The sequence below is a fragment of the Aulonocara stuartgranti genome (genome assembly GCF_965226115.1).
Source record: "Aulonocara stuartgranti genome assembly, chromosome: 10".
In the NCBI taxonomy this organism is placed as follows: domain Eukaryota; kingdom Metazoa; phylum Chordata; class Actinopteri; order Cichliformes; family Cichlidae; genus Aulonocara; species Aulonocara stuartgranti.
This window is the reverse complement of record NC_138946.1, coordinates 14,276,826-14,302,892: the sequence shown is the minus strand read 5'-3', so window position 1 is coordinate 14,302,892 and position 26,067 is coordinate 14,276,826. Positions and strand designations below refer to the sequence as shown.

The following is a 26,067-nucleotide window of genomic DNA, read 5'->3' as shown; positions in this document are numbered from 1 at the left end:
CAAAATTTGTATCCCACATACTTAAAGATGAACTTCTTGAAGTTCTTTTAAAAACACTAACATGATGGCGGGTCATTTATTTAAAATCTTAACATTACATTTTGTTGACAAGACACTGACTGAAATATTAGAATATTTGCCATGTAACCTACTAATGTTAGAGTTACATCACGTTATTATAAGCATTTAATATCGCATCGCACAAAGCTGATTTCACAATGTTAGCTGTCAATCTAAATAGCAGCGTGCATTTCAGGATAACAAAAAAAAGATAACACTTAAAAGTATCCAAACTTTTAATTTAAACTGAAACTCACTCACCTTCAATTCTCTGAACAGATCTGGATGTTCTGCTGCCTCTGTACCTCCAGTGCCAAATAAAAACAAATGCAGTCACATTTAAAGAATTTTACTCTTAAGTTCTGATGACATCTCTACATGGATGTAACAAGCGGTTATTTGAGTTTCTATTGGCTTTTTATTAACTTGAAGTAGTCTGGCTATTCTCTGTTGACCTTGGACATCAATAAGGCTTTTTCACCCAGAGAACTACTGCTCACTTTTTCTCTTTTAATGGATCGTTCTCCATAAACCTTCGAGATGGTCGTGTAGGAAAATCCCTAACAATCACAAATTTCTGAAAAACTCAGCCAAGCCTGTTAAGTACCAACAACCATGCTATGTTTACAGTCACTTAAATCACCTTTGTTCCCTATTAATTCCCTTAATTCAGTTAAAATTTCAGTAGGTTGTCTTAACCATGTCTGGAATTCTTATATACTTGAATTCCTGCCATTTGATTCGCTGAATACATTTTTGCATTAGCCAGGACTTGGACAGGTTTAAGTAATGAAGTGCATTGTAGTATGAAGTACTCAGATTAGATTTGCAGAGATCCCCGTATTTATGTGTTGAAGACCATTATTTAAAAAAAAAATGTAAATAGATTTAAAGATAATATAGGCTGATCCAGCAGGTAAAAAACAAAAGTAACGTTATAACAGATTTACCTTATTTTAACTACCGTATTTCCCGGACTACAAAGCGCACCTGAATATTAGCCGCACAAGCTAAAATCAGGGGAAAATCCTGTTTTGTACATACATTAGCCGCACCTGACTAAAAGCCGCAGGTGTTTCAATGTTGACTTATCATATGTAAGAGAATATGCACAAAGCGAATTGTCAGGAAAGAGATGGCTGTTTGTACCCATAACTTGAAAAACAAGTTATGGGTACATATTTGCACATGTAGTACATAACAGTAACCTACAGCACACCAGAAAAATAGATTCGGACTACCTTTTAGGCTCAGGTGCAGTGACACGGCTTTAACAAGAAGAAAAGTCAGTCATTCACCACCATCTTTCTCTTCTTCCTGCGCACTAAAACCACCAAAGTCCTCTTCTCCAGTGTCGGATACAAACAGGCTCAGGATGGCTTCGTCATCCACTCTCCGCTTCTCTCCTTCGTTGTCACTTTCAAAACCAAAGAAATCCTCATTGTCAGTGTCAGAGTCCTCCTCTCCATCATGCAGCAGTCCAGCCCTTCAAAATCCGGTGGTGATCGTGGATGTTTTCACACTTTTCCACGCTGTCAGAATCCACCGGTGGAGTTGAGCATAACTTGCTTTTCGCAAGTTTATCGCCGCTCATCATCCACGACTCCCGCTGAACGCGTAGCGCTACTTTGAAGTTTGTTTTTCGCGCTACTTCGTACGGCACTACGTTGCCTGGCGGATGGACATGTGACTAACATACCACTCTTGAACCCCGATCCTTCCGCCAGGCAACGTAGTGCCGTACAACAGCGGAACAAACAAAACAAATCGTCTTACGATATGACAAAAATCATGGACAATCCATAGAAAAGCCGCACCTGACTAAAAGCCGCAGGGTTCAAAGCTTGTGCAAAAAGTAGCGGCTTATAGCCCGACAATTACGGTAGTTAAGATAAAAAATGTGCCAACGTGAATGTCTGCTGTCATTTAAATTAAATATTAATCGTCTTGATTTTAACATCAGTTCATCCTGTTATAACTCATGTTGTACAAATGTTCTTCTCTATTTTTAATGGTTTTAATTAATTATTTTTATCACAAGGAATCCCGAAGAATCAAAGGTGTCAAAAATGTATCTACAGCTGCTTTCCACGCTAAACTTCACCAAAGACCAACTCTCTCCCACAGCTCAGTTCTTAGGGATGAAAAACGAAACAGCATTCACTGCGATAACAGGTCTCACATACTGGGAAGATGGGCAAAGAAGAAATGTTCTGACAGCTTTTCCACAGGGGATATCAAATCTGAAAAAAAGAAAAAAATAATAATACTGTCACGGTCCGGGGCAGTGGCCGTTTGGAGAGTGGAAGGAGGACTCAAAACGCAGCACTTATTCAGGTGTGAGGGTGATTTATTGATAATATCAAATATAAAGTGGGGATGGTAAAACAGAACTAAGGATGAACTAACTGGGAGAAACTACACAAAGAAATAGCAAACCTGAACATGAAGGGAGAACAGCAGGGAGAGCACGCAGGGGATTTCACAGGGTATGAACACAGACGACGCGACGAGGAGCAGAGGAAATCACACACTATAAGTACACAAAGAGACACTGGGAAATCACACACAGGTGGGGGAAACAGCTGGACCTGATTAACCTGACGAGACAGGGGAACACTAACACCAGGGACCAACAGAGGGAGCACAAACCCAGAACCCAGTGTCTAAAATCCCAAACACAAACCATCCCAAAACAGCCATGAATAATAATGAAAGTAATAACAATAAAGAACATAAACATAAAGTCACTGAGTCATGGTCGCAGGACCATGACAGTACCCCCCCCTCAAGGGCTGGCCCCCGACAGCCACAGAAACACACCACCAGATCCGGGCGGGCGGCAGGGGGCCCAGGACGGAGGGACCGGGCCAAGACCAAAGACGGAGGCCCCAGAGTCCCAAACAAATGTTCACAAAAAAAACCTCACAGGGGAGCAGAGTCCAAAACACAGTTCAGGTGGCCGGCCAGGGGCCCGATAACACAGGAGGCCAGGATGGGACAGTTCAGGAGGCCGGCCACGAAGAAGGCCGTGGAGGCGCACAAAAGGTTCAGGAGGCCATCCGTGCGCAAGGCAACGGCGGCCGCTCAGGTGATGGCGCCCGGCCAGTAGCCTAGCCAGCGGTCCAGAAAACGGCCGTTTAGCTCCAGACCCAAACGAGGCTGGGCCAGGCGAGGCTGAGGGCACGGAAGCCGGGACCGCAGCAGGCGGAGATGATGATGCAGACACGGAGGCTGGACCAGACGAGGATGCAGACACGGAGGCTGGACCAGCCGAGGATGCAGACACGGAGGCTGGACCAGCCGAGGATGCAGACACGGAGGCTGGACCAGGCGTGGATGAAGCTGGAGATGAAACCGGGCCAGGCGTGGATGAAACCGGGCCAGGCGTGGATGAAACCGGACCAGGCGTGGATGAAACCGGACCAGGCGTGGATGAGACCGGACCAGGCGATGAAGAAGCTGTAGCTGAAGCCGGGCCGGGCAAGGACGAAGCTGTAGCTGAAGCTGGGCCGGGCGAAGCTGTAGCTGAAGCTGGGCCAGGTGAGGATGAAGCTGGACCAGAATCAGGCGAGGATGAAGCTGAGGATGAAGCCGGACCAGGCGTGGATGAAACCGGGCCAGGCGAGGATGAAGCCGGACCAGGCGATGAAGAAGCTGTAGCTGAAGCCGGGCCGGGCGAGGACGAAGCTGTAGCTGAAGCTGGGCCGGGCGAGGACGAAGCTGCAGCTGAAGCTGGGCCAGGCGAGGACGAAGCTGTAGCTGGAACCGGGCCGGGCGAGGATGAAGCTGGACCAGAACCAGGCGAGGCTGAAGCTTCAGGCTGAGGCGTGGCAGTAGCAGGTGGTAGCGCTGCAGGTGATGATACTGCAGGAGGCGGCGCTGCAGCCACAGGTGGAGAAGCAGCCACAGGTGGCTGGACGGGATCCTCGGGCCCCCCAGCCGACGTGGCAGTCAGTGTGGCATGAGGCTGGACGGGCTCCCCGGGCCCCCCAGCTAGCGAAGCAGGAGGCTGGACGGGCTCCCCGGGCCCCCCAGCCGACGTGGCAGTCAGTGTGGCATGAGGCTGGACGGGCTCCCCGGGCCCCCCAGCTAGCGAAGCAGGAGGCTGGACGGGCTCCCCGGGCCCCCCAGCAGGCGAAGCAGGAGGCTGGACGGGCTCCTCGGGCCCCCCAGCGAAAACAGCCGCAGAACCAGCGGGCACCGGGGCCCCCGGCACACACAAAACAAAACTAGGAGGCACGTGGGCCTCTGGCACACATGAAACAAAACCAGTAGGCACGTGGGCCTCTGGCGCACGTGAAACAAAACCAGTAGGCACGTGGGCCTCTGGCGCACGTGAAACAAAACCAGTAGGCACGTGGGCCTCTGGCGCACGTACGGAGGGCTGCAGCTGCGCAGAGCACTGACCCTGCTCAGGCAGTGACAGCCCGGTGCAGTTCACAGCTGGCATCTTGGCCTCCAGGGGTCCAGAGTAAGCTGAGGGCAGTAACCCAGCCTCTGGGGAAGCCCCGGAGTGAGCAACAGTCTCTAATGTTGCCAGCTTTTGAGGAACAGGTCCGTTGTAAAACAGTTCATCTCCCTGCTTAGAAACAGCGGTGGAAAAACAGTGTGAATATTGTGACTCAGCCATTAACTAAACTATGGGTTGAAGCGATGCTAGCGGTGGTGGTGGCTGAGTGGCTAACTGGAGCGGCGGCGGAACAGGTAATTGTGCCCTTAGGGAGGCTAACGGTTGAGCTACAGACCGGGAAGCTTGTGGCTGGACACAGAACTGAGCCGGAGAATGGCGAAAAAGTCCTGGCTCAGAAGGAGCGGCAGAGACAAAGTCTGTCAGTTTTGCAGAGGGTTTGTACACGCCCACTTGGGAAGGATCCGTTACCACGAAGGTAGGTAAGCGACCCGTACAGTCTCCCATCCCGCTCTGAATAGCCCCAGAAAACAAAGTCCTGGAATCTGGGGAAGCCAATGCATCCCGCTCACTCACCGCCTCGGGCTGCTCGAAAGTAAATGCAGACGGGGGGTGAAGTCCAAGGTCCAAAAGGAGAAACTCCCGCTCCCACGAACAGAGCGAGTCCAGAAGCCATGGGAGACCGGTCACCAGACGCTGTAGCCGCCTCTCTATAGCGCGCTGGGACGTGCCACCCGGGCTTTCCAGCCACAGGTCGATCAGCTCCTGTGTGGCATCGATGAGCGTCTCCCGTAGCTCCCTGGACGGATTAAGCGCTGCTGGGTCCATCTTGTGGTCGCGTCGTACTGTCACGGTCCGGGGCAGCGGCCGTGTGGAGAGTGGAAGGAGGACTCAAAACGCAGCACTTATTCAGGTGTGAGGGTGATTTATTGATAATATCAAATATAAAGTGGGGATGGTAAAACAGAACTAAGGATGAACTAACTGGGAGAAACTACACAAAGAAATAGCAAACCTGAACATGAAGGGAGAACAGCAGGGAGAGCACGCAGGGGATTTCACAGGGTATGAACACAGACGACGCGACGAGGAGCAGAGGAAATCACACACTATAAGTACACAAAGAGACACTGGGAAATCACACACAGGTGGGGGAAACAGCTGGACCTGATTAACCTGACGAGACAGGGGAACACTAACACCAGGGACCAACAGAGGGAGCACAAACCCAGAACCCAGTGTCTAAAATCCCAAACACAAACCATCCCAAAACAGCCATGAATAATAATGAAAGTAATAACAATAAAGAACATAAACATAAAGTCACTGAGTCATGGTCGCAGGACCATGACAAATACTGTGACTGGAGATGGAACGATGGAGAGACACAAAGAGAGAATGGCAGGCTGAGATTGATGAGCTTAAGCCATCTTTTCTGAAATGCACTTCATATACTTCTTCATGCCTTATTCAATCACTCAAATATAGAAACGTGTGTTTTCAAAAAAACCCACATATCTATAAATTCTGTTGGCAACCAAAGTGTCCATCGTCACATTGTGAGGCAATCATCAGCTTACTGCACAGAGATATATTACAGATCTAAAAGTGACTCTTGAGTCAGACACAGAAGTATTAAAAGGTCACAGTGAAACAGGATGTTTACATAAAATATACATGACTAATTTGATATCTGTAAATAGACTCTCAAAGGAAATTGCTGGAGAGGCTGTACCCATGTAGGTGGGGGAATCATTAACCCGCCTCTTCCAGATGTAGAAGCGCTTGCCAGTGATATATTAAAGCAGCTACAGAAAACTCATGGTGATGTATTTTTAATACGGGTGGTTTAATTTGAAATTTTATTCACAGATGCAGTAGAAGGAATGAAATATTAATAGCTAAAATAAATATTTTTTATACAAACTGATAAATAAGACTCAAAATTTAGATAAAACGGTGTTAACGTGCAACGCTGGTATTCTGGAAATTAAAATTGTGTTTTCACACTTACAGGAATATGTTACCAAAACTGCAGGATGTGCTGCACCACTGCTGAGACAGAGAAGTACCACCATGAACAGTAATAATAGTACAATAGTACAACTACAGGGGACTAAATGGGTTGTGTAATCTCCCACTGAATACGTTTTTTCATGTACCAGCTACCTGTACCAAATATTTGACCCCTTCCTGATTTCTAAGTCACACTTAAATGTTTAAGATAATAAAAGAATAATAATAATAGAGGTTAATCTGAGTGAATACAAAAAATCCTGGCCATATGTGGAAAAAGTAATTGCCCTCTCTTGTCAGTTCAATGTTATGAGCCATGTCCAACTCTGATTATTGCCAGACCTGTTCAATCAAGAAATCCCTTAAATAGGCTAAAAGAGCAACAGATCGTACTATGATTTAAAGAAACAAAGTAATGACTTCTATTATTCTGGAAAGGGTTTCAGGGGACTCTATAGTGAAAGCCTTTATCCACAAAAGGAGAAAACTTGGAACAGTGAACACCTTCCCAAAACAGCCTATCAAGTCATGTAAAAGGCCTCACTTGCCTCAGTTAAGGTCAGCGTTCTTAGTTTAATATAAGAAAGAGACTGGGCAAAAATGGCATAAATGGAAGAGATCCAAGGCAAAAACCACTGCTGACCAAAAAAGACTTCAGGACCTGGAAGTCTTGTTGCAAGTGATGAAACCATTAATTCCACTCTCTACCAGTAACTCCTGAAGGACAATGTCTGATCATCAGTTCGTGCCCTGATGCTAAAGTTCACTTGGGTTATGCAGCAGGACAGTCCACCTCTGAATGGTTCTTTGCTTGTTGAAAGATCTTCTGATAAGCATCCCTACAGCATTTTGCGGTGTTCCACTTTATAGCTGTCATATTTATTTCTTCAAATGGAAAAAAAAGAAAAAGTCAAGGCTTCACCAAAGCCACATTGGTTTATGTGCTGGGTAACTAAAATAGCTTTAGCAGCCTTTCATGAAAATCTGATATTTGCTGAGATATTTAATTTTGGCCACCTACCTGACTTTCACTGCTATCGCAAACACTTCACTGCAGGCTTTGCCAAAAAAGTGCACAATCATACTACTAACATAAAGAAATAAAAGGCTGCTCATGCACAATGATAATAATGCAAGCTGCAATTGCTTTTTTTTCAGTCTTCATATCACATCTGCATTATTTATACACATTTACATCCAGTGTTAGTAATAAGAGTTTTCTGTTCATAAATTTAAGGTTTCCCAGAGAGTATTTAGACCTGTCTGATCAGAGATGGTGCCACTTTGTTCAGGGGATATCTACGAGCTGGCTGACAGCTAACAGCTGTGTAAATGAGGCAATGTTGACTGATGGCCACTTCATTAGGTAATATGAAATAAAGGAGTGAGATTTAGAGAAGGGGAAAGAGTAATGAAGCAAAATAAAGCGCTGGTGTGTTTGAGCCTAGAGGCTGCGAGCATGTTATTGTGAAATGAGTTGGAGAATGGGAAAGTTGAGCCAAAATTGAGACATTAGTTACAACTATGGCAAGCCTGACGTCTGGTGTTACTGCGCGGAAAGCCTTGGGGCACCAGCGCCTCAGGGGTCCAATCAAATGCGCAGTATTCAGTACACCTACTGCGGCCTTCAACTGTTAGATAAGAGGTTTCTACAGCCAACTGACAGCTTTGTTATTCATATAGTGGAGCCAGTTTGTGTGCGCAGCAGTTTCTGGCTTTGTCTCAAAGTGACGGAGAGCCGCTCAGAGGCAGCACAATTAGCCTCAAGGACACTGAGACATTGTTCTTCTTTTTTTTCCTCTCCATCCAGCTCTCCTCTGCTCTGTCATTTGTACTCTATTCCCTGCCCTGTCTTCTGTGCATTAGTATACAGGAAACGCACAAAAACAGTAGGGACACTTTGTCTTTTTAGTAATTGCAGTGGTGAAGTGCACGCAACCTGGTAAAAAGCACCTCTTTTGTTGTTCATTTACACCAGGGCCACAAAAAGCACCACAGAGGAATCAAAACTAGCAAGAGGGGACTGTGCAAATATAGCCTCCAGACAATCTTAAGAACTGCTTATACATGTGCGTGCAGCCAGACACTACTGCAGAAGTGTGACTTGCAATGCAAACTGTTTTTTATGTTTGAGTGTGCGTGGGTTGATATCTTCATCAAGAGAAGCTCAGCTGTAATTCCTATGTTACTAAGGAAATCCCATCTGCTTTCTCCTCCCACGTGTTTTGAACGTGGACCTCCTACAACACAACTGGAAGTCGGAAAGCAAACCAGAGCTTTGAAGACTCTGTGTTTGGACTACAGCTCCAAACCTGTTTGCTTGAGGAGTGCAAAATTGACACTACTGGGACAGTTTTTTGCTTCTTTTGTTTTGCTCTAGCTGCCAGCAGAAAATAGCAAGACAGCTTAGTAAGCGGTAACAGGTGTCTGATATGAGCTTTCCAAATCCAAGGTTTAATTCAGCGCCAAAATAAGAGAGCTAACATTGTTGCCTTAGAATATAATTATTGAAAAGTTGACTGATGTGCTGTAATCTCATACACTGTCTAATATCAGCTGACACTCTTGACCCCAACTGGTCACAGCAGATGGCCCCGCCCCTCCCTGAGCCTGGTTCTGCTGGAGGTTTCTTCCTGTTAAAAGGGAGTTTTTCCTTCCCACTATCACCAAAGTGCTTGCTCATAGGGAGTCATATCATTGTTGGGTTTTTCTCTGTATGTATTATTGTAGGATCTAGCTTACAATATAAAGCGCATTGAGGTGACTGTTGTGTTGGTGCTGAATAAATAAAATTGAACTGAATCGAATTTTCTAACCCTTAAACCTGCTGCTGGTTAGAAAGATGTGCCTTTGTCCAAACTTCCTATGACAATTATGCCTTTTACAGAGGAAACATAACTTGGGGTGAGGGGTGACTTCTTTGTCATATCTTTATACAGGAATAGGATTTGTTTGTAGAGGAAGCGCTAAGCACAATATTATAATGTTATTACCATAAGATTTGTTACTTTATGACCAAGAAAATGTCTCTGTCAAAATATCTTGGAAGAGCTTCTGAATTTTGTGTTTTACACTGACCAGCCACAACATTAAAACTACCTGTCTAATATTGAGTAGGTCTTCCTCATGCCTTTAAACAGCTCAGATCTGCTAAGACATGGGAACTGGATATTGGACAATAAATGGTCCTGGGTCCTTTACTTTGGGTGTGAGTTTTCCTTCTGGTGGAGGCTGCTGCTGCTGGAGAGTGACGTTGCCATGAGGGGAGTGCTTACATCCCATTTATGCTTCAGTGGGGAATCTATGCCGTAACGTAAAACATAACCTGCTCACACCTCCTGAGAAATAACTGCACGATGCATCAACGCAGCCCCCAACTACTGTGATTGGCCTGTTCAGCACAGTTGATTCCTCATGTGCATTTCTGACTACTCGCCACAGTTTTTGAATTTATCAGTGAGAGAATAACAATCATCAGCCCAGTATAAGGAATAAAAACCACAGCATCAATATAAGGACTCACAAATGTCTGTAGATTCCTGGAGGGAGATTGCTGAAACTATCAGAATGGATGTGAGGGACTGAACAAAAACGTGGAAAAAAAAACGAGGGACAAATATCTTTACCCCTAAAAGAAAAAGAAAACTGACCACAACAAACAGTAAGGACCCAGCATTTTATTTTTGTCTGTTGGCTGGCACCACGTATGAAGCATCAGGACATGACCACATGGTAATGAACATGTAACGAACCTGCGCAAGCATAGACAACGTCGACCACTTACAGAGGTTACATTGTAGACTCTACAAAGATTCCCCACAGAAGTCTGAATCAGGCTTCAGTCTGCAGCAATATTGAAGGGGGTGCTACGTGTCCTGTTAATATGCAGATGATTTTCAGGACCACAGACAGGTACAACACTGCATTGTAATTAGATGATCAATGATATTCACGCCATCTGTCAGCTGTTTGCTCATGCGGCCAAAGGACTGATGAACTTTTGCTATGTCAAGGCATCACCACTCCTCCTACAGCGTTGGTCGTATTTTAGTGAAGTGACATTAATTTAATAGCATTGATCCTCGACTTTTCAAGTCTCCTTGACTTCTTTAATTCTCAATAGTTTGTGCAACAAAACCAACCACTAGTAAGAAAACACAACTTTCTTTCTGCACGTTACATTAACCTTTGAATTCAGCTACAATGTTACTGAGCTTCTGGTTTCAATTGGTTTTTATTTTGAAGGCAGTGGGAAACAAACAGAATATTAGTAAATGAATGTTTCCTACTGGCTATTGCACATTTTTTCTGGACAAAATATTTCATAATGTACATTACAGTCTACTGAATGTGGATATGTTTTGATACAGATTGTTAACCAAGGATGATTCTGCACTTTGGCCCAGTTTTTATTAAGCCAACATGTTTCCTCCGTCACCTTTTTTTTGCACTTGACCTGAATGAACTGATTTTGTCAGGTGAAACCTCCTGCCATTTAATGCAGTTTGTAAGACCTTTGTGGCAACACGCTAAACGTAAATTAACCTTTCCCTTCCACGGTAATACCCATCAATCCTTCGCTGCCTTCAGCATCTTTGAGTATTTAACTGCTTTAATTTCGACTCTTCTTCTGCTTCCAGGTGGTGGTGAAAACTCGCACTGAGTACCAGACAGAGAAGAAGCGGCTGAAGGTGCCCAAAGTGGAGGAGTTCACCATCAGTTTTACTGATGGAGTGTCTGAGAGACTTAAGGTAAGAATTTACATAATAGAAACTCACAGTGTGCTTAATTATCTTCGGGGTCTGTGATGCAGAAATAACAATTCTAATAATGGGTGTCCGGTGGGTTCTTTATCATCGCAGCTATAATTGCATGAAGAATATTGATTCATCTAACATGTTCCCCTTTGGCCTACCCAAATGAAATCCATGTGACCAGTTTGAACTGCTCGTTACATTTAGAAATGCAGCTGCAGTTGTAGTGTAAATACTCAGGAAGTAGACAAACAAATGAATGAATCTGGGTTATGATCAGCTCATGCAGACATGAGACTCCTGCTCTTTCTATAACAATCTTTCTCACTCACTGGCATGCAAACTCACAGTCTTCCCCGGTGACTGAAATAACAAGTTAGGTTCTATAAGCCAGAGTTTAAAAAGAAATTGTGTGTATCATGCAACAAGCTATACAGGCTTCATACAGTACATTAACATGAAATTGATTTAGCCACAGTTGCATCCGTGCTATTCACAACACTCAGGATAGTCATTTATTTCTTGCTTGTATAGCTGTAACTCTGCCTAGCAACCACTACACAAACACACAAATGTTCCAGGACAATAAAGTTAGTCAGGTTAGCTGTCCTGGGGAAGTTTACAGTAGTAACACGATGCAATCCCTGTTCTGTCATTAATCTTTGCCAATACTAGTATTTGGTGAATTTGCGTTTATTATTATATTTGCAAAATACCACCATATGTCTTGGTCATATTATTTTATTTAGTTGTATTTATCTGCGACACCTTAATGGCCGGTCTGTGAAGATATTGTCGGACATTAAACTCCGTGGTCCAGTGTCTCTTCCTGCAGGGCATTGCACCACCAAACCAAACTAAGGGATGTTTACAGACACTCTAATTGTGGAATAATTATAAACTTAGCACAAAAAGTAAGGACATTTGTGTTTGGTTTGATTATTTTTTGTATCTTATACTGCTGGAAAGTCTCTTTATTCCGGCTCCTCCTCCAATCCCTGAATCCTGGAGGCAGATGAGAAAAAACACACGCACAGTAACGAAAACGTTCTCTCCTTCACAAACCGAGTATGCTGATCACGACTACGCTACCCGGTTTAGTTCAACGTTCCAGCGTTGGTTGTGACTCAACCGCCCCGTTAAATAGGTCTGAGCTGGCAAGGTAATTCTGCACAGGTGCGATGATTCTAGCTCAGGACACTCCCCTCCGGTCAACTGCCGTTCCGTGCCACGGCTTCCGGAAGTACATGTTCCAGCAGAAAAACACATGCACAGGATGGAGAGGAGAACACGACACAGTACACACAAACACCACAACAAATTGGCAAGACGATCAGTGAGGACCGTCTAGCCATGACAGTACCCCCCCATTAACGGGAGCCTCCCGGCGACCGACCAAATTTGTCAGGGTGCCGGCGGCGGAATTCCTTCACCATAGCATCATCCAGAATCGCAGACCGCGGCACCCAAGCACGCTCTTCCGGACCATACCCCTCCCAATCCACCAAAAACTGGAAGCCCCTACCGCGACGCCTGGCATCCATAATCCGCGTGATGGCATAAGCAGGAGCGCCGGCAACAACCCGGACGGGCGGCGGGGGCCTGGAAGGCGGGCACAAAGGGCTGGTCCGGACCGGTTTCACCTGGGAAACATGAAACACATTATGAATCCTCATGTTGCGAGGAAGGGCCAAACGAACAGACACCCGATTCAACACAGCTTGGATCGAAAAGGGCCCAATAAAACGCGGGGCCAACTTCTTGGATTCAGTTCATAAGGTAATATACCTGGAAGAGAGCCACACCTGCTGTCCAACACGATAGGCAGGGGCCGGAGTGCGGCGACGATCGGCCAACCTCTTATTCTGCGCCGTCGTCCTCAACAGAGCCGCCCTGGTGGCGCGCCACGCCCGCCTGCAGCGTCTCATATGATGCTGAACAGAGGGAACGGCCAGCTCACCTTCAGTGATGGCAAGTAATGGTGGCTGGTACCCCAGCGACGCTTCAAACGGAGACACACCAGTGGCCGCCGACGTGCTGGAATTGTGGGCGTACTCAATCCAAGCCAACTGGTCACTCCAGGTGGATTGGTTCGAGGAAACCACACAGCGTAACATGGTTTCCAACTCCTGATTCGCCCTCTCCGCCTGACCGTTCGTCTGAGGATGAAAACCTGAAGACAAACTCACACGGGCCCCTAGTCCTGAACAAAACGCCCTCCAGACCCGGGAAGTAAACTGGGGGCCCCGATCAGAAACAATGTCTTGCGGAATCCCATGTAACCGAAAAACATGCTCGGTAAGGAGCCGAGCCGTCTCTAAGGCAGTCGGGAGTTTGGGCAACGCCACAAAGTGCGCCGCCTTGGAAAAACGATCTACAACAGTTAGTATGGTCGTGTTACCTGATGACGACGGTAGACCAGTGACAAAATCCAAAGCAACATGCGACCAGGGGCGCTTGGGGACTGGCAGAGGGTGCAAGAGACCGGCCTGGGGGGCACTGGGGGTCTTATTGCGAGCGCAGGTAGGGCAGGCCGCAACGTAGTCCCGAACATCCCTGAGAAGAGAGGGCCACCAAAACAAACGTCGCAGGAAACTCACGGTGCGGTTCTTACCAGGGTGGCAGGAGAACTTTGCTGTATGGGCCCAGTGTATAACCTTGCCCCGGACCGTTGTGGGGACGAACAGTCGTCCGTCAGGGCCCGTCCCTGGGTCCGGCTCCTGTTGCTGGGCCTCTTTAACCATCCTCTCGATCTCCCACGTGATAGCTCCCACGATGCATGTGGCGGGCAGAATGGGTCTCTGCTTCTCTCCGTCATCCGTGTGTGGTGCAAATTGGCATGAGAGAGCATCGGGTTTCGTGTTGCGTGATCCTGGTCTGTAGGTTATAGTGATATTGAAACGTGTAAAGAACAGGGCCCACCTGGCTTGACGTGCGTTAAGACGCTTAGCTGCCTGGATATACGCCAAGTTCTTATGGTCCGTCCAAACCACAACGGGGTGTTCACTTCCCTCCAACCAGTGCCTCCATTCCTCCAGGGCCAGCTTGATGGCGAGGAGCTCCCGATCGCCCACGTCGTAATTCTGTTCCGCTTGGGTCAGCCGTCGAGAGAAGTAGGCACATGGATGCAGCTTGCCACCCACCCGCTGGGAGAGAACGGCCCCCACCCCCGAATCCGATGCGTCCACTTCCACCACAAATGGTCGGGTGAGGTCAGCCTGGATCAAAATGGGAGCAGAGGAAAACAGTTGTTTCAAACGAGCAAATGCCTGCTGCGCGGAACTAGACCATAGAAAGGGCAGTTTGGGAGAAGTGAGTTGTGTGAGGGGAGAAACCACCTGGCTAAAGTTCCTGATGAACCTCCTGTAAAAGTTGGCGAACCCAATAAACCTTTGCAGTTCTCGACGCGTCTTGGGTTTGGGCCACTCCACCACTGCCTTCACCTTAGCAGGATCGGCTCGTAGCCGCCCCTCCTCAACAATAAACCCCAAAAACGGCACAGACTGAACATGAAACTGGCATTTCTCACCCTTGACGAAAAGTCGATTTTCCAGCAGACGCTGCAGCACCAGTCGCACCTGTTTCACATGTTCGGCTCGAGTCTTAGAGAAGATGAGAATGTCGTCTAAATAGACAAACACAAAATGATTAAGAAAGTCACGCAGCACATCATTAACCATTGCTTGGAAGACAGCGGGGGCGTTGGTGAGTCCGACGATCGACAGGGCTCAGTAGCCCCGAGCGAGCGAGCGAGCGAGCGCGTGCGTGCGCGCCGCTGCCGCCGCCTGAGGGGCTACCTGGTTGATCCTGCCAGTAGCATATGCTTGTCTCAAAGATTAAGCCATGCAGGTCTAAGTACACGCGGCCGGTACAGTGAAACTGCGAATGGCTCATTAAATCAGTTGTGGTGGAGCGGGAAGAGGGAGGCAGCTGGAGATGGGGAGGGAAGGAAGGGAGGGGCAAGTGACCCCTCCCTGGGGCCAGCTCCCCCGCTGACCCCAGTAGGCACCCCCACACTCCGCGACCCGCCAGGGAAAGGGGGCCCAGGCCCATCCAGACCGGGGCCCAGTGCAGCAGCGCCGCCCGGCCCCACAGAGCCCGGGACAGTCCACCCAACCCCACCACAGAGAAAACTGCACCCACCCCACCATCCACTCATCTTCCAGACTACATAAGACAATAAACACCCAGGCTGAGATCTTCCTCCACCTCTCCTGTATCTCCCCCTCCTGCAGAGGGAGCTCCTGAGGAGAGGAAAGCTCCTGCAAGATGTGACAATCTCCCCCACCAGTTGAAGAGCCCCCCAGGTGGCTCGATGCACCGGCGGCACCCTGCTCCAGGGGGATATCTGTTCTTGACGGTGATCTTGTTCAGGCCCCGAAAATCAATACAGGGGCGGAGAGACCTGTCCTTCTTCTGTACAAAGAAGAATCCAGCCCCCAGAGGGGACGTAGATGGGCGAATTAGGCCGGCAGCGAGAGAGTCTGTAATGTAGCGCTCCATCGTCTCCCGTTCAGGCTTTGAGATGCTGTAAAGCCGGCTGGTGGGTAATGGGGCGCCAGGGTGCAGATCTATCCCGCAATCATAAGGGCGATGAGGCGGGAGAGACACTGCTAGGTCTTTGCTGAATACTTGAGCCAGGTCATGGTACTCCGGAGGGACGGCTGAGAGATCGGGTGCCTTCACCTGAGCCGCCGGATTCAGGGGCACTACACTAGGCACCGCTGCACGTAAACAATGTTCATGGCACCACTCGCTCCAGCCTGTCACGCGTCCCTGAGCCCAGTCGATCTGCGGATTGTGCTGTTTAAGCCATGGGAACCCCAAGACCAATGGGGTGCCGGGGGCTTTAAACAGAAACAGGGAAACTCTCTCAACATGGTTACCAGAAAGAACTAAAGTCAGATCGACAGAGCGATGGGTTATTGCCGCTAACGGGCTGCCGTTAAGAGCTGAAACCTGAAGAGGCTCCTGGAGAGGAACCGCGGGGAAGCCCAACTGCCTAGCGAGCGATTCATCCAAAAAATTTTGTTCAGCTCCAGAGTCCACTAATGCACGGCACTGGTGAGTGTGAGATTGAAAAACCAACTTAGCAGAACAACTCAGATGGGGAGCAATGTTCATGGTCGCACCCGTCAGTACTCCCACAGCTACTGACGGGCCTGGTCGTTTCCCCGAGAGGGGCATGCGTCAGCAAAATGTCCCTTCTTTCCACATGCAAAACACTCACCCGTCTGGCGTTTCTTCCTCCAATCTGTGGAGCTCAACCGTGCTCCACCTAACTGCATCGGCTGCTCCTCCTCTCCTGCTGACCGCGGGTCCGTCCCCTTCCACTCCAGGGCCGGTAATCCAGTCCGCCACCCAGCGCCTCCCGGTGTCCGCTTGCTGAACTCCCGAAGGTGATCGTCCAACTTAATACATAAATTAATCAATGCACACAAGGTCTTAGGCAATTCTTTGGAAGCCAACTCACGCTTCAGTCCCTCGTTCAGACTGTTCAAGAAAGCTCCCCGGAGCGCCATTTCCTCCCAACCAGTCTCCTCAGCAAGAATCCAGAAATCCACCGAAAAGTCAGCGACACTCCTCCGGCCCTGTTTCAAAACAAACATCCTATGTGCCGCACTGTCAGGGTTAGTTCCTTTATCAAAAACACTTCGAAATTTGCTCAAAAAATCAGTGTAGGAAATCTGAGGCTGGGAGTTTAGGACCGCTTGTGCCCACTGCAAGGCTCGACCTGTCAACAGCTCCACCATCAGGGTGATTTTAGAACAATCAGTGGCATAAGCCTGAGGCTGCTGCCTAAACGTGAGGGCACACTGCATTAAAAATCCCCTACTCTTGTCCAAATCTCCGGAAAATTTTTCTGGGACTGGCAACAAATGTTCACGCCGTGGCGGAGGAGGGGAGGGGGGCAGTGGGCAAGCAGCAGCGACGTTGATCGGAGGTGGTACTGGTAAAGGCCCCCCAGCAGCTCCAGGTGGAGATAGCAACATACCTTTTAGCTCGGTCACAACCTGGATTAGCGCTGATTGCTCCTTGGAGAAATGTTGTAACATATTCTCATGGCGTTCTAGTAGCGCCGCCTGAAGTGACAGCTCGCGCCGCCAAGGCGCCGAGTCCGCTGAGTCCACTTGGCTGGAACGTTCTGTCATGGTGAATGGATTAAAGGACTCAGGTGCGAGACTCCTTGCAGAATAACAGTGGATTTATTTACAGTGAAAAAGGTGAGTTAATAGTTCAAGTCTATAATCCAACAAGGGCAGTGCAGTGATTCGGCGATCTCTCCTCACGGTGACAGTGCAATAATAATCCACAACAACTCCTGGTGCCGGCTCCTCCTCCAATCCCCGAATCCTGGAGGCAGATGAGAAAAAACACACGCACAGTAACGAAAACGTTCTCTCCTTCACAAACCGAGTATGCTGATCACGACTACGCTACCCGGTTTAGTTCAACGTTCCAGCGTTGGTTGTGACTCAACCGCCCCGTTAAATAGGTCTGAGCTGGCAAGGTAATTCTGCACAGGTGCGATGATTCTAGCTCAGGACACTCCCCTCCGGTCAACTGCCGTTCCGTGCCACGGCTTCCGGAAGTACATGTTCCAGCAGAAAAACACATGCACAGGATGGAGAGGAGAACACGACACAGTACACACAAACACCACAACAAATTGGCAAGACGATCAGTGAGGACCGTCTAGCCATGACATTTCCAGTGGAAATTGGCTGACATATCCTCAGCATAACCAGGTATAATATCCACAAAACTTAAAAAGAGGTTATACACACACAATACAGTAATATTATGTTGAAGCACAGTACGTATCACTCCATGAGGCTCCTGACTACGGTAGCTGTAATGCTCAGACAATCCATTAAGCGGTGCGGCTTCGTAGCTTACCAAAGTTGTACTAAAACATTTTTGACAGATTTTTTAACCGTGTATCACATAAAATCGGTTCAACGTCAGTAAGCACAACAAGAATTCATACATAAGGCGCACCGGATTATAAGGGGCCCTGTCGATTTTTCATCAAATCAAAGGATTGATTTTAAGTGTGCCTTATTTTCCGAAAAACACGCTAATAACGACGGCCTGCTAGCATGCTCTACCAAAAATTGTGCTTTGTTGTGTATCTGACGGACGAAAACCAAACCAGTTCCACACCACTGAAGTTGCAGCATTTTTACAAACCAATGTTAGTTCATCTGTTTCATTCAACGATCCACTTTCGGCCTTCTCGTTCTCCATTACCGCCATGCTTTTTCCGCCATGTTCGTATAAAAATAAATGCATTGCACATGCACGTTTTACCCATATTCTATCGCGATATTTCACTTTCTTATCATTGCCTAACATTATACTGGTGTTACCGTGAACGGTATGATATGGCCCAGCCCTACTACTGACTCTTGTTTTAAGATGGTTGTAGAATGGGATGCCATGCCACAGCATTGTGTGACCAAGCTGGTGACCACCATGAGTAGGATGTGCCAGGCTGTTGTGGTTGTGTTTGGTTTTTTCATGTATTTCTGAGGCCCCTGTTTGTTAAATAAATGAATAGTGAAATTACCAACATGTCTTGTTTCTTTAGACTTCAATCATCCAGTCCAGTAACGACACCTAAAAAGAGTCAAAAACAGAATAAGCTTTTTGGCATTGGCAGAGATGATTTACCACATTTTCATGAGTGCAGCCCACATGCTCAACTCTGCTGCTCAACCCACAAATTCATTTTCCTTACACATGTGGCACCATTTAAGGGGGAATAAACAGGTTTTCCGGTAGTATAAGATTTATTGTCAAGAAGCATTGTTACAAGAAAGAAGTAATCGACCAAACCCAAATTTCCTTATGCACATAAGCTTAGAATTGGAAGGCCAAAGTCTACAGTAATAGGTAGATCTTTGAAAAGATGACAGTATAGCCATCTCACTATGCTGATGTTATATCCTAGCCAAGTCTTAAATCCAGTGCTTCTGGTCGGGGCTTTATGTCACGTTTCTATAGGTGTCAGCATTTATAACAAAAACAGACTTACTTTCCATCCCAGAGAAGATTTGTCTTCATTTACATTTATCAATAATCTAATAATCCAGACGATTTATTGAAGTTGGTAACCACTAGACAAACTGCCTGGCTGTTTGCATTTTTTCCCCTTTAATCTATATATACCAGTGCACAGTCAGAAGGCAGAAAGCACACTATTTCATACAGTAATGACATGACATATGAAATCCTCAACAAAAACAACAATTGCCTTGTTGAAAGAAAAACAACCACATGCAAATTATTCCACTGAAAAGCAGCTCTTTGAAGGTGGAAGCTACCCGAGCTGACAGGTACAGGGGTTCGATTTACCCAGTAATGCTTTACAAGTATAGATATTATATTCACTGTCAATATAACTAGCTACAGCATAGCAGTCTACAGTGCCTACACAGTGTGGATTAAAATCTAATAGGACACATTTTCTGGCAAAGCGAGGACCTTTACTTGAATATTCAAGTACAAATAATTGATAATTCTTCATCTTCGGTTTTATTGGCATTTTAATCTAAGCAAGGGAGCTGTGTGCATCTTCCAACACCACCCTTCTTTGCCACAGGGTAGAACAGGTGACTTGAGCAGCACGAGTGTGGATCACAGCGCTCCAAAATCATCCACGGGCGCTGTCTGCTCTGTTTCGCTGTCGTTAGGGGAGACCAGAGAGATCTCACGTTGTCATGGCAGCAAAGAAAACCTCCCTCCATGGCAACCCTGACAGGGAGCAAGAGAGGAGGAAAAAGTGCACGAGCAGAGGTGTGTGCATGTTTAGGTGTAGGTGAGGGTGTGTAAATGAGGTGTAATACTGGTCTGAGATGTCCTTCGAAGCAGGAGAGAAGAGAATCGGATCCTGGAAAACATGAGATGTGCTGTGTGTTCGGACTGTACTGAAGCTGTGAAGTTTGAGCAGAAAAATGTGTCTTTAGATTATCCCATAGCACATGGGGTGAGCTCGGTGCCTTGGTAGAACATCAGACATAAGTTTTGTTCATGATATCGACGGAGTGCAGCTGCCTCTGGGTTCCCTTACTAGTTCCCAAGAAGCCAATTAAAGGGCTTGATGCCTTTTGTGAGTCCCGTTTTAAGTGCTTATTGGCTAAGCATGTTTAGGAGGTGGTTTGAATAAATTTTGTGTGTCAATATAGTCTATACAGGATGCCATTTTTGTTAAAATGTTCTCTATCTACATATAGCATACAGCACATTTTAGGAATTTCATTGAGAAACATTTTAAATGTGAGACGACCAAACAGACCCATCTAAGTATCTTTCAATTAAAAGTAATTACCTTCCTTAACAACTCTTTGAGGAGGGAAGTTTTTAGGGCTCGAAATACATTACAATTGAATGTTGTATAAAAAGGTTAAGGAGTGTTTTTATTGCACCACTGGTAACAAAAAAACGTTTTTAGCATGGTTGTCCATTGATTTTCCTACACTTATCCAATTCACGGTTGCGAGTGGGGGCCTGAGCCTATCCCAGCTGCCATAGGTTGAGATCCTGGGCGGGTCACCAGTCTATCACAGGACTAACACAGAGAAACAGACGATTATGGCAATTTAGATTTAGCAATCGGGCTAATTCCCTACTAAATTTGTGTTTTTGGCCTGTTGGAGGAAGCCGGAGTACTGGGCGAGAAAGCCATAAAGACACAGGGGCAACATGCAAACTCCACACGGAGAGGCCCAGCCAGATGTGGGAGTCAAATCCAGAACCTTCTTGCTGTGAGGCAACAGTGTTAACCACCATACTGGACTTTTTCCATATTCCAAAATCATAGTTTAACCATGGCAGACCTACAAAAATAACATCTATAGTTACATAATTAAGCAGCCTAGTGAAATTCCCTGAACAGTCCTGTTTTATTTTCATTTGGAATTCCTTGGAATTCTCATTCACAGCTTTCCTTGACCTTATATCTTTTATCAAGTACAAGGAAAAGTGTGGATTTAATATCACACTGGATAGGTCTTTTGCACACGTTCCAATGTGTGGCCCCTCGTCGTATAGAGGAAACTCAAAAATATACACAGTGAGAGTGTTGCTCCTCTGAGCTGGCCAGAATGCTGCGGCAGACTCTACAGTCATCCCTGGCTTACCACACTACGTCAGCTTTTGTTAGCTAGATATGCGTTTCAGTCCGTGGGATTTTTATGGTATGTCGGGTAGTTTTGGGTGCTCAACTGAACCGACTCGCTTTGTTTGACTGACAGAGCCGATCCTGCAGCCGGGCACACATGCATATATGCAGAACAGAGTGCTGCACGCTGTGCAGTGCAGACATTTCTAGATGAAAAGCTTGCACATCTCTTCCCCCTTTAAAGCTCTGCAGATTTTGTTGATGGATGAAGAGCTCAGAGTGTAAAATGCTCTCTAATCTGTCCCCCCCCACCGCCTTGTTTCTGCTTACCACTCACCATCCTGCTTCTTTATTTCCTCTCCTTGCCTCTTTCTGCTCGCAGCACTGATGTTGTTTTCTGGGTGGATTTAAAAAAGCTTTTATTTATTTTAGAAATTTGAAAGTGTTACTTGCCTGGACAGTGAATGAAGGATAGTCGATCTGAAAAAGTGAGTCGAAAGAATAGTTGATTCTTTTGTTACCTAAAAGGGAAAAAAAGCATAAAATAAATTTCATTATTTTTTGTGTCATGAGCATTACAGCAGATACATTTAGTAATTACTTTATTCTCCCATTATTCTTTCTCCTTGTCTGTGTCGTTCAATCCTCCTTTTTCTTAAACATCCATCACTTTAGAACGGGTTCATGTGACATTGATTCCTGTTTCCTCGCCTTCTTCCCTCCCTCCTACTCTTGTTCTGTCCCTCACCGTCTGTCTTTTACCCTCCTCCCTCCCTCATTTTTCCTGTCCTCCTGATTACTCACAGTAGAGATGAGCTGCAGTGTATTCCCTGTAGTTGTTTTGTTCCATGAATGAACCGAGGAGGGCACCTTTCCCACCTCATTAGCTATAATGAAGACGGACAATAAGTTTCTGAATTTCACTGCATGCCCCTGATAGGTAGAGAAGGAAGATTAAAGTTGATACTGCAGGCAGAGAAAGAGCTCATCATATTTTAGTATATCCAAGTATATTCCAAAAAATAAAACATACAAAGTACAAGTAAAGTATTGGGCCACACCTTTAATTTTAAGTGTTTTAGGTATATAAAATATCAAGCACCTAGCCAGCTTCTGTCGGTGTAATGTATAGGTGGCCCAGTATACATATTTCTCCCTATAGTAAGGAAGCCAGCTCCTGTATTGTGTTATGGTATATTGCAATATATTTCGTGTCTTTTTTTAATCATTTAAGCAACATCAATCATCAAGTACTAATTGATACTGTCTTAAAGGCTCCTGTGCAATCACTTTAAAGAAAGAACTTTTAAAAAAAAGTTAAAATTCTTAGTTAATAGTGTTTTACTTTGGTTGTTGTGGATCTTTGGTCTGGCTTCCAGTTTTCCTACTTACTCTCAGAATGACTGTGGAAAATTATGACATCCAACCAGTCTGTTTAGCATATTTGTTCAAATTAGAATCCAATAATGGAAATTTTCTCAGGAAGTGATTTTGTCTCAGTTCAAAACAGACACTGGATTTTATATGCATGAGGAATGGTAGTTTATTAAAGCCTAATGTTTTAAGATCATCTTTTGTGTGAGTTATTTCTATATATTACTCTTCTTAAATGCATTTTTAAATCATTTTCACATTAGCTCCCAGTATACTAATTAGGAGTTGTACATTTTATGGTAATATACTGTCTATGGAGATTAGTAGGTACATAACAGCTGATCAGACACTATTACTATGGGCTGTTGTTCTTGCTATGCTTTGCAATAGAATATCTGTGCAATACTATACCTGTGTGACATCACCTAAGATAGTGGATTTAAAAGTGTAGTGAAATATCTCATCTGATGCACAGTTTTAAGTAAAAGTGATGATTGACGGGATCATACAGCCTTAGACAGGGCTTCTTTTATAGCACATGACACAGTAACATGACCACACGAACAGAGATTTGTACACAGAAACAAACACCTGTGGTCAAGAGGGTGGTTTGCGAATTTAAAAATGTATTTACAGCGTTTTGGATTTGAATTCACCTTACAGCCCTTGCTCCAAAAGATCTATCATTCTCAGCCACAAGACTGTCTCATAAAATGATAGTACGGAGATCATCTCTGGCACTGTGGATTGGAAGAGGGGGGAAAGATTAGTCTAGCACAGCAGGGCAGGGATTGAGAGATACAGGTGTATAGATTGATGAAGGGGAGAGTTGTGTTGTCCAGCTTGGTTTCTGGCTCGCTTGTTATTCAGAAAACATGGTGTAGTTGGCCAGCTTTTTTCCTCTTTACACACACTTCAAACCCACTCACATACATCAAGTGCTGACACACTCACACACCCAGATAAATGCCAACACAAACTCGCTCGTGCGCAAACATACACATGCATAGACACGGGTAACATGGCGGTGCCACGACTGCCAAGCCGAACACGCTCGGTGCCAGCAGAATTTAGCAGGTAGCAGTGGGAGAGGCAGCTATCGTCCAGAACAATTATCCCGTTATTACCTCCATTTCGCCTTCAGATAAAAGCTTTGCTGCATTCTGCCGCCTCCACAGAAGGCCTTCACTGTTTGTCAGGTTGGAAGTAATTACTGCTGTGGTTTGACGCCTTACATGGCCTCCTGTTCCACGTATTGCTCTTCCTTGTTTTGTACGGATGACTAATAGTGCACTGATTGTAGGGAGTATTTGCAGCCTTCTTTTGATTAAACACCCACACTCATGCACTCGCGCACATTTGAACGCCAAACCTTGAACGCCGGACCTTTAGTACTGTTTAAGCAAAAAAAACAAAAAAAAAAAAACAAGAGGGAGGCAAGCCAGATGCTTTTTTGTTGATTAGGGAGAAATTTTCCAAAGCACACATAATATTGTATAGAATCATCAAAAATATCTGCAGTACAGCTGAGGCCAGAAGTTCACATGCACTTGACATGGGCATGAATTTCTTGGTCATTTGGGGCTTTTAAGGATTTTTTTTCATGATTGTGCAGCGTACACCTTTAAATGAATTTAAAAAACACGAGTCAAGTGCACAAATTTGAATTTATTTTCGATTGTCTCCAATCCGCATGGAGTCAAACATATACAAACACTCTCTTAAATATTTTAAGCGAGTAAGTAGTGCTGAAGTTTTGCAGTGTCTTTTAACTTCACAAGGCCTGTTAACGTCTGGTTAGTGATCACGATTGATCGATTAGAACAACGGGAAAGTCCAAGGAGGTCAGTAAAGATCTATGATGAAGAATTAAGTAATTGTCAGGTACACAGTTCCTCCCCTCGCTGACACCTGAAGTAGTTAACATGACACTGAAGGACACTTTAGGAGGAATTTAAAGAAGGTCACTGACGTCTTAAACAGTTAGAAATCTTACCTTGGCCAGCGTACACGTTAGCATTAGCAACTTAATTATTAGCACGTACCCGTTAGCCGCCTTAGCCACCTGTTATCATAAACCTAGCGGCTAGCGGACTGACCGCACATGGAATATTGAGCTGCAACGGAGCAAACTATGGACACATGGAGAACCGGGCGGGTTGCTGGCTGTGCAGAGCCAACTACTTTTTCTACTATTACAATAATTTATTTTTAATAATTTGTTTCTTATTTTGTTGTTGTTTGCTGCTCCGTTTTTCTTTATTTTAGCAAAACTATACCACACATTATCCAAAGTTCATTTTTAACATTTCCATAATGGTCTTCTGTATTAATTAAACTATTTATTTTGTTTATTTATTAGGAGGTAATAAGCTGTTTGGCATTGGCAGAGAAGATTTGGCAAGTTTTTCATGGGTGCAATTCAAATACTCTGCTGCTCACACACATTTTACTTACAACTGTGGCACCACGTAAGGGGAAATAAACAGGCTTTCCAAAAGTATTTATTACAAAGGAGCATTGTTTTAAAACCAAACATATATTTCCTTAGTTTCTGGGCTAAGTTTATATGATACAGATGGGTCTAGTCATCCTTGCTAAGTCGGGACTCCGCTACTGGCTCCACATTTAGGCTCCAAAAAACCCTCAGAATTTCTTTTTCTTTTCTTTTACATATATATATATATATATATATATATATATATATATATATATATATATATATACACATATATATATGTATAGAGGCAGACTAGGAGTTTGTGCTCTTGTCCTCCATTTGCCTCGATACACCAACTTCCTCTTTTTTCTCCCCTTTCCATCGTTTCATAGCTAACCAACCACTGGCACCAGTGTGCTCACACTCTCAGCAAACTATGCTGGGAAGTAATTTTCACCAGTTCTAACACAATCACACTCACACTTCTAACTGTGCCAGTTCCCACTGGCAGATTATCACAGACACATTATTATTTCAAAACTGGCTTCTGATAAAATAAGCCAGATGTGATACCTAGATCTTTAGTAGACACACATACACACACACCTGAAGTACTTACACTCTGTCATTGTTAAATTATGAATTGGATCATGCTGTTGTATTCACTTTGGACCTGAAATGAATGTGTGATGGTTGTATTAGGTTAATGTGAGCTGAAAAGTCAGTTATTAGTGTAAAATAGTTTGGATACCTCTTTATGTCTAACCTTTGCACAGGTCCACGGGGGTGTACGTAAGTCTTCATATGCCACTGATCAGGTCAGTCTGCTGTCTCAAAGGCCTCAAAGTTGACTTGAGTATGAGTTAGTTGTCACTGCAAATACTGT

The 26,067-nt window shown here is 45.5% G+C and overlaps 1 protein-coding gene across 2 annotated transcripts in view; it reads left to right on the top strand.

Moving 5' to 3' along the window:
- Positions 1 to 26,067, top strand: part of nsg2 (neuronal vesicle trafficking associated 2) — a 56,819-nt gene that overhangs the window by 8,378 nt on the left and 22,374 nt on the right. For both annotated transcript variants that reach the window (XM_082547859.1, XM_082547858.1), the window contains exon 3: positions 11,128 to 11,238. In XM_082547859.1, the coding sequence (XP_082403985.1) occupies positions 11,128 to 11,238 (111 nt within the window). The remainder of the gene's footprint in view (positions 1 to 11,127; positions 11,239 to 26,067) is intronic.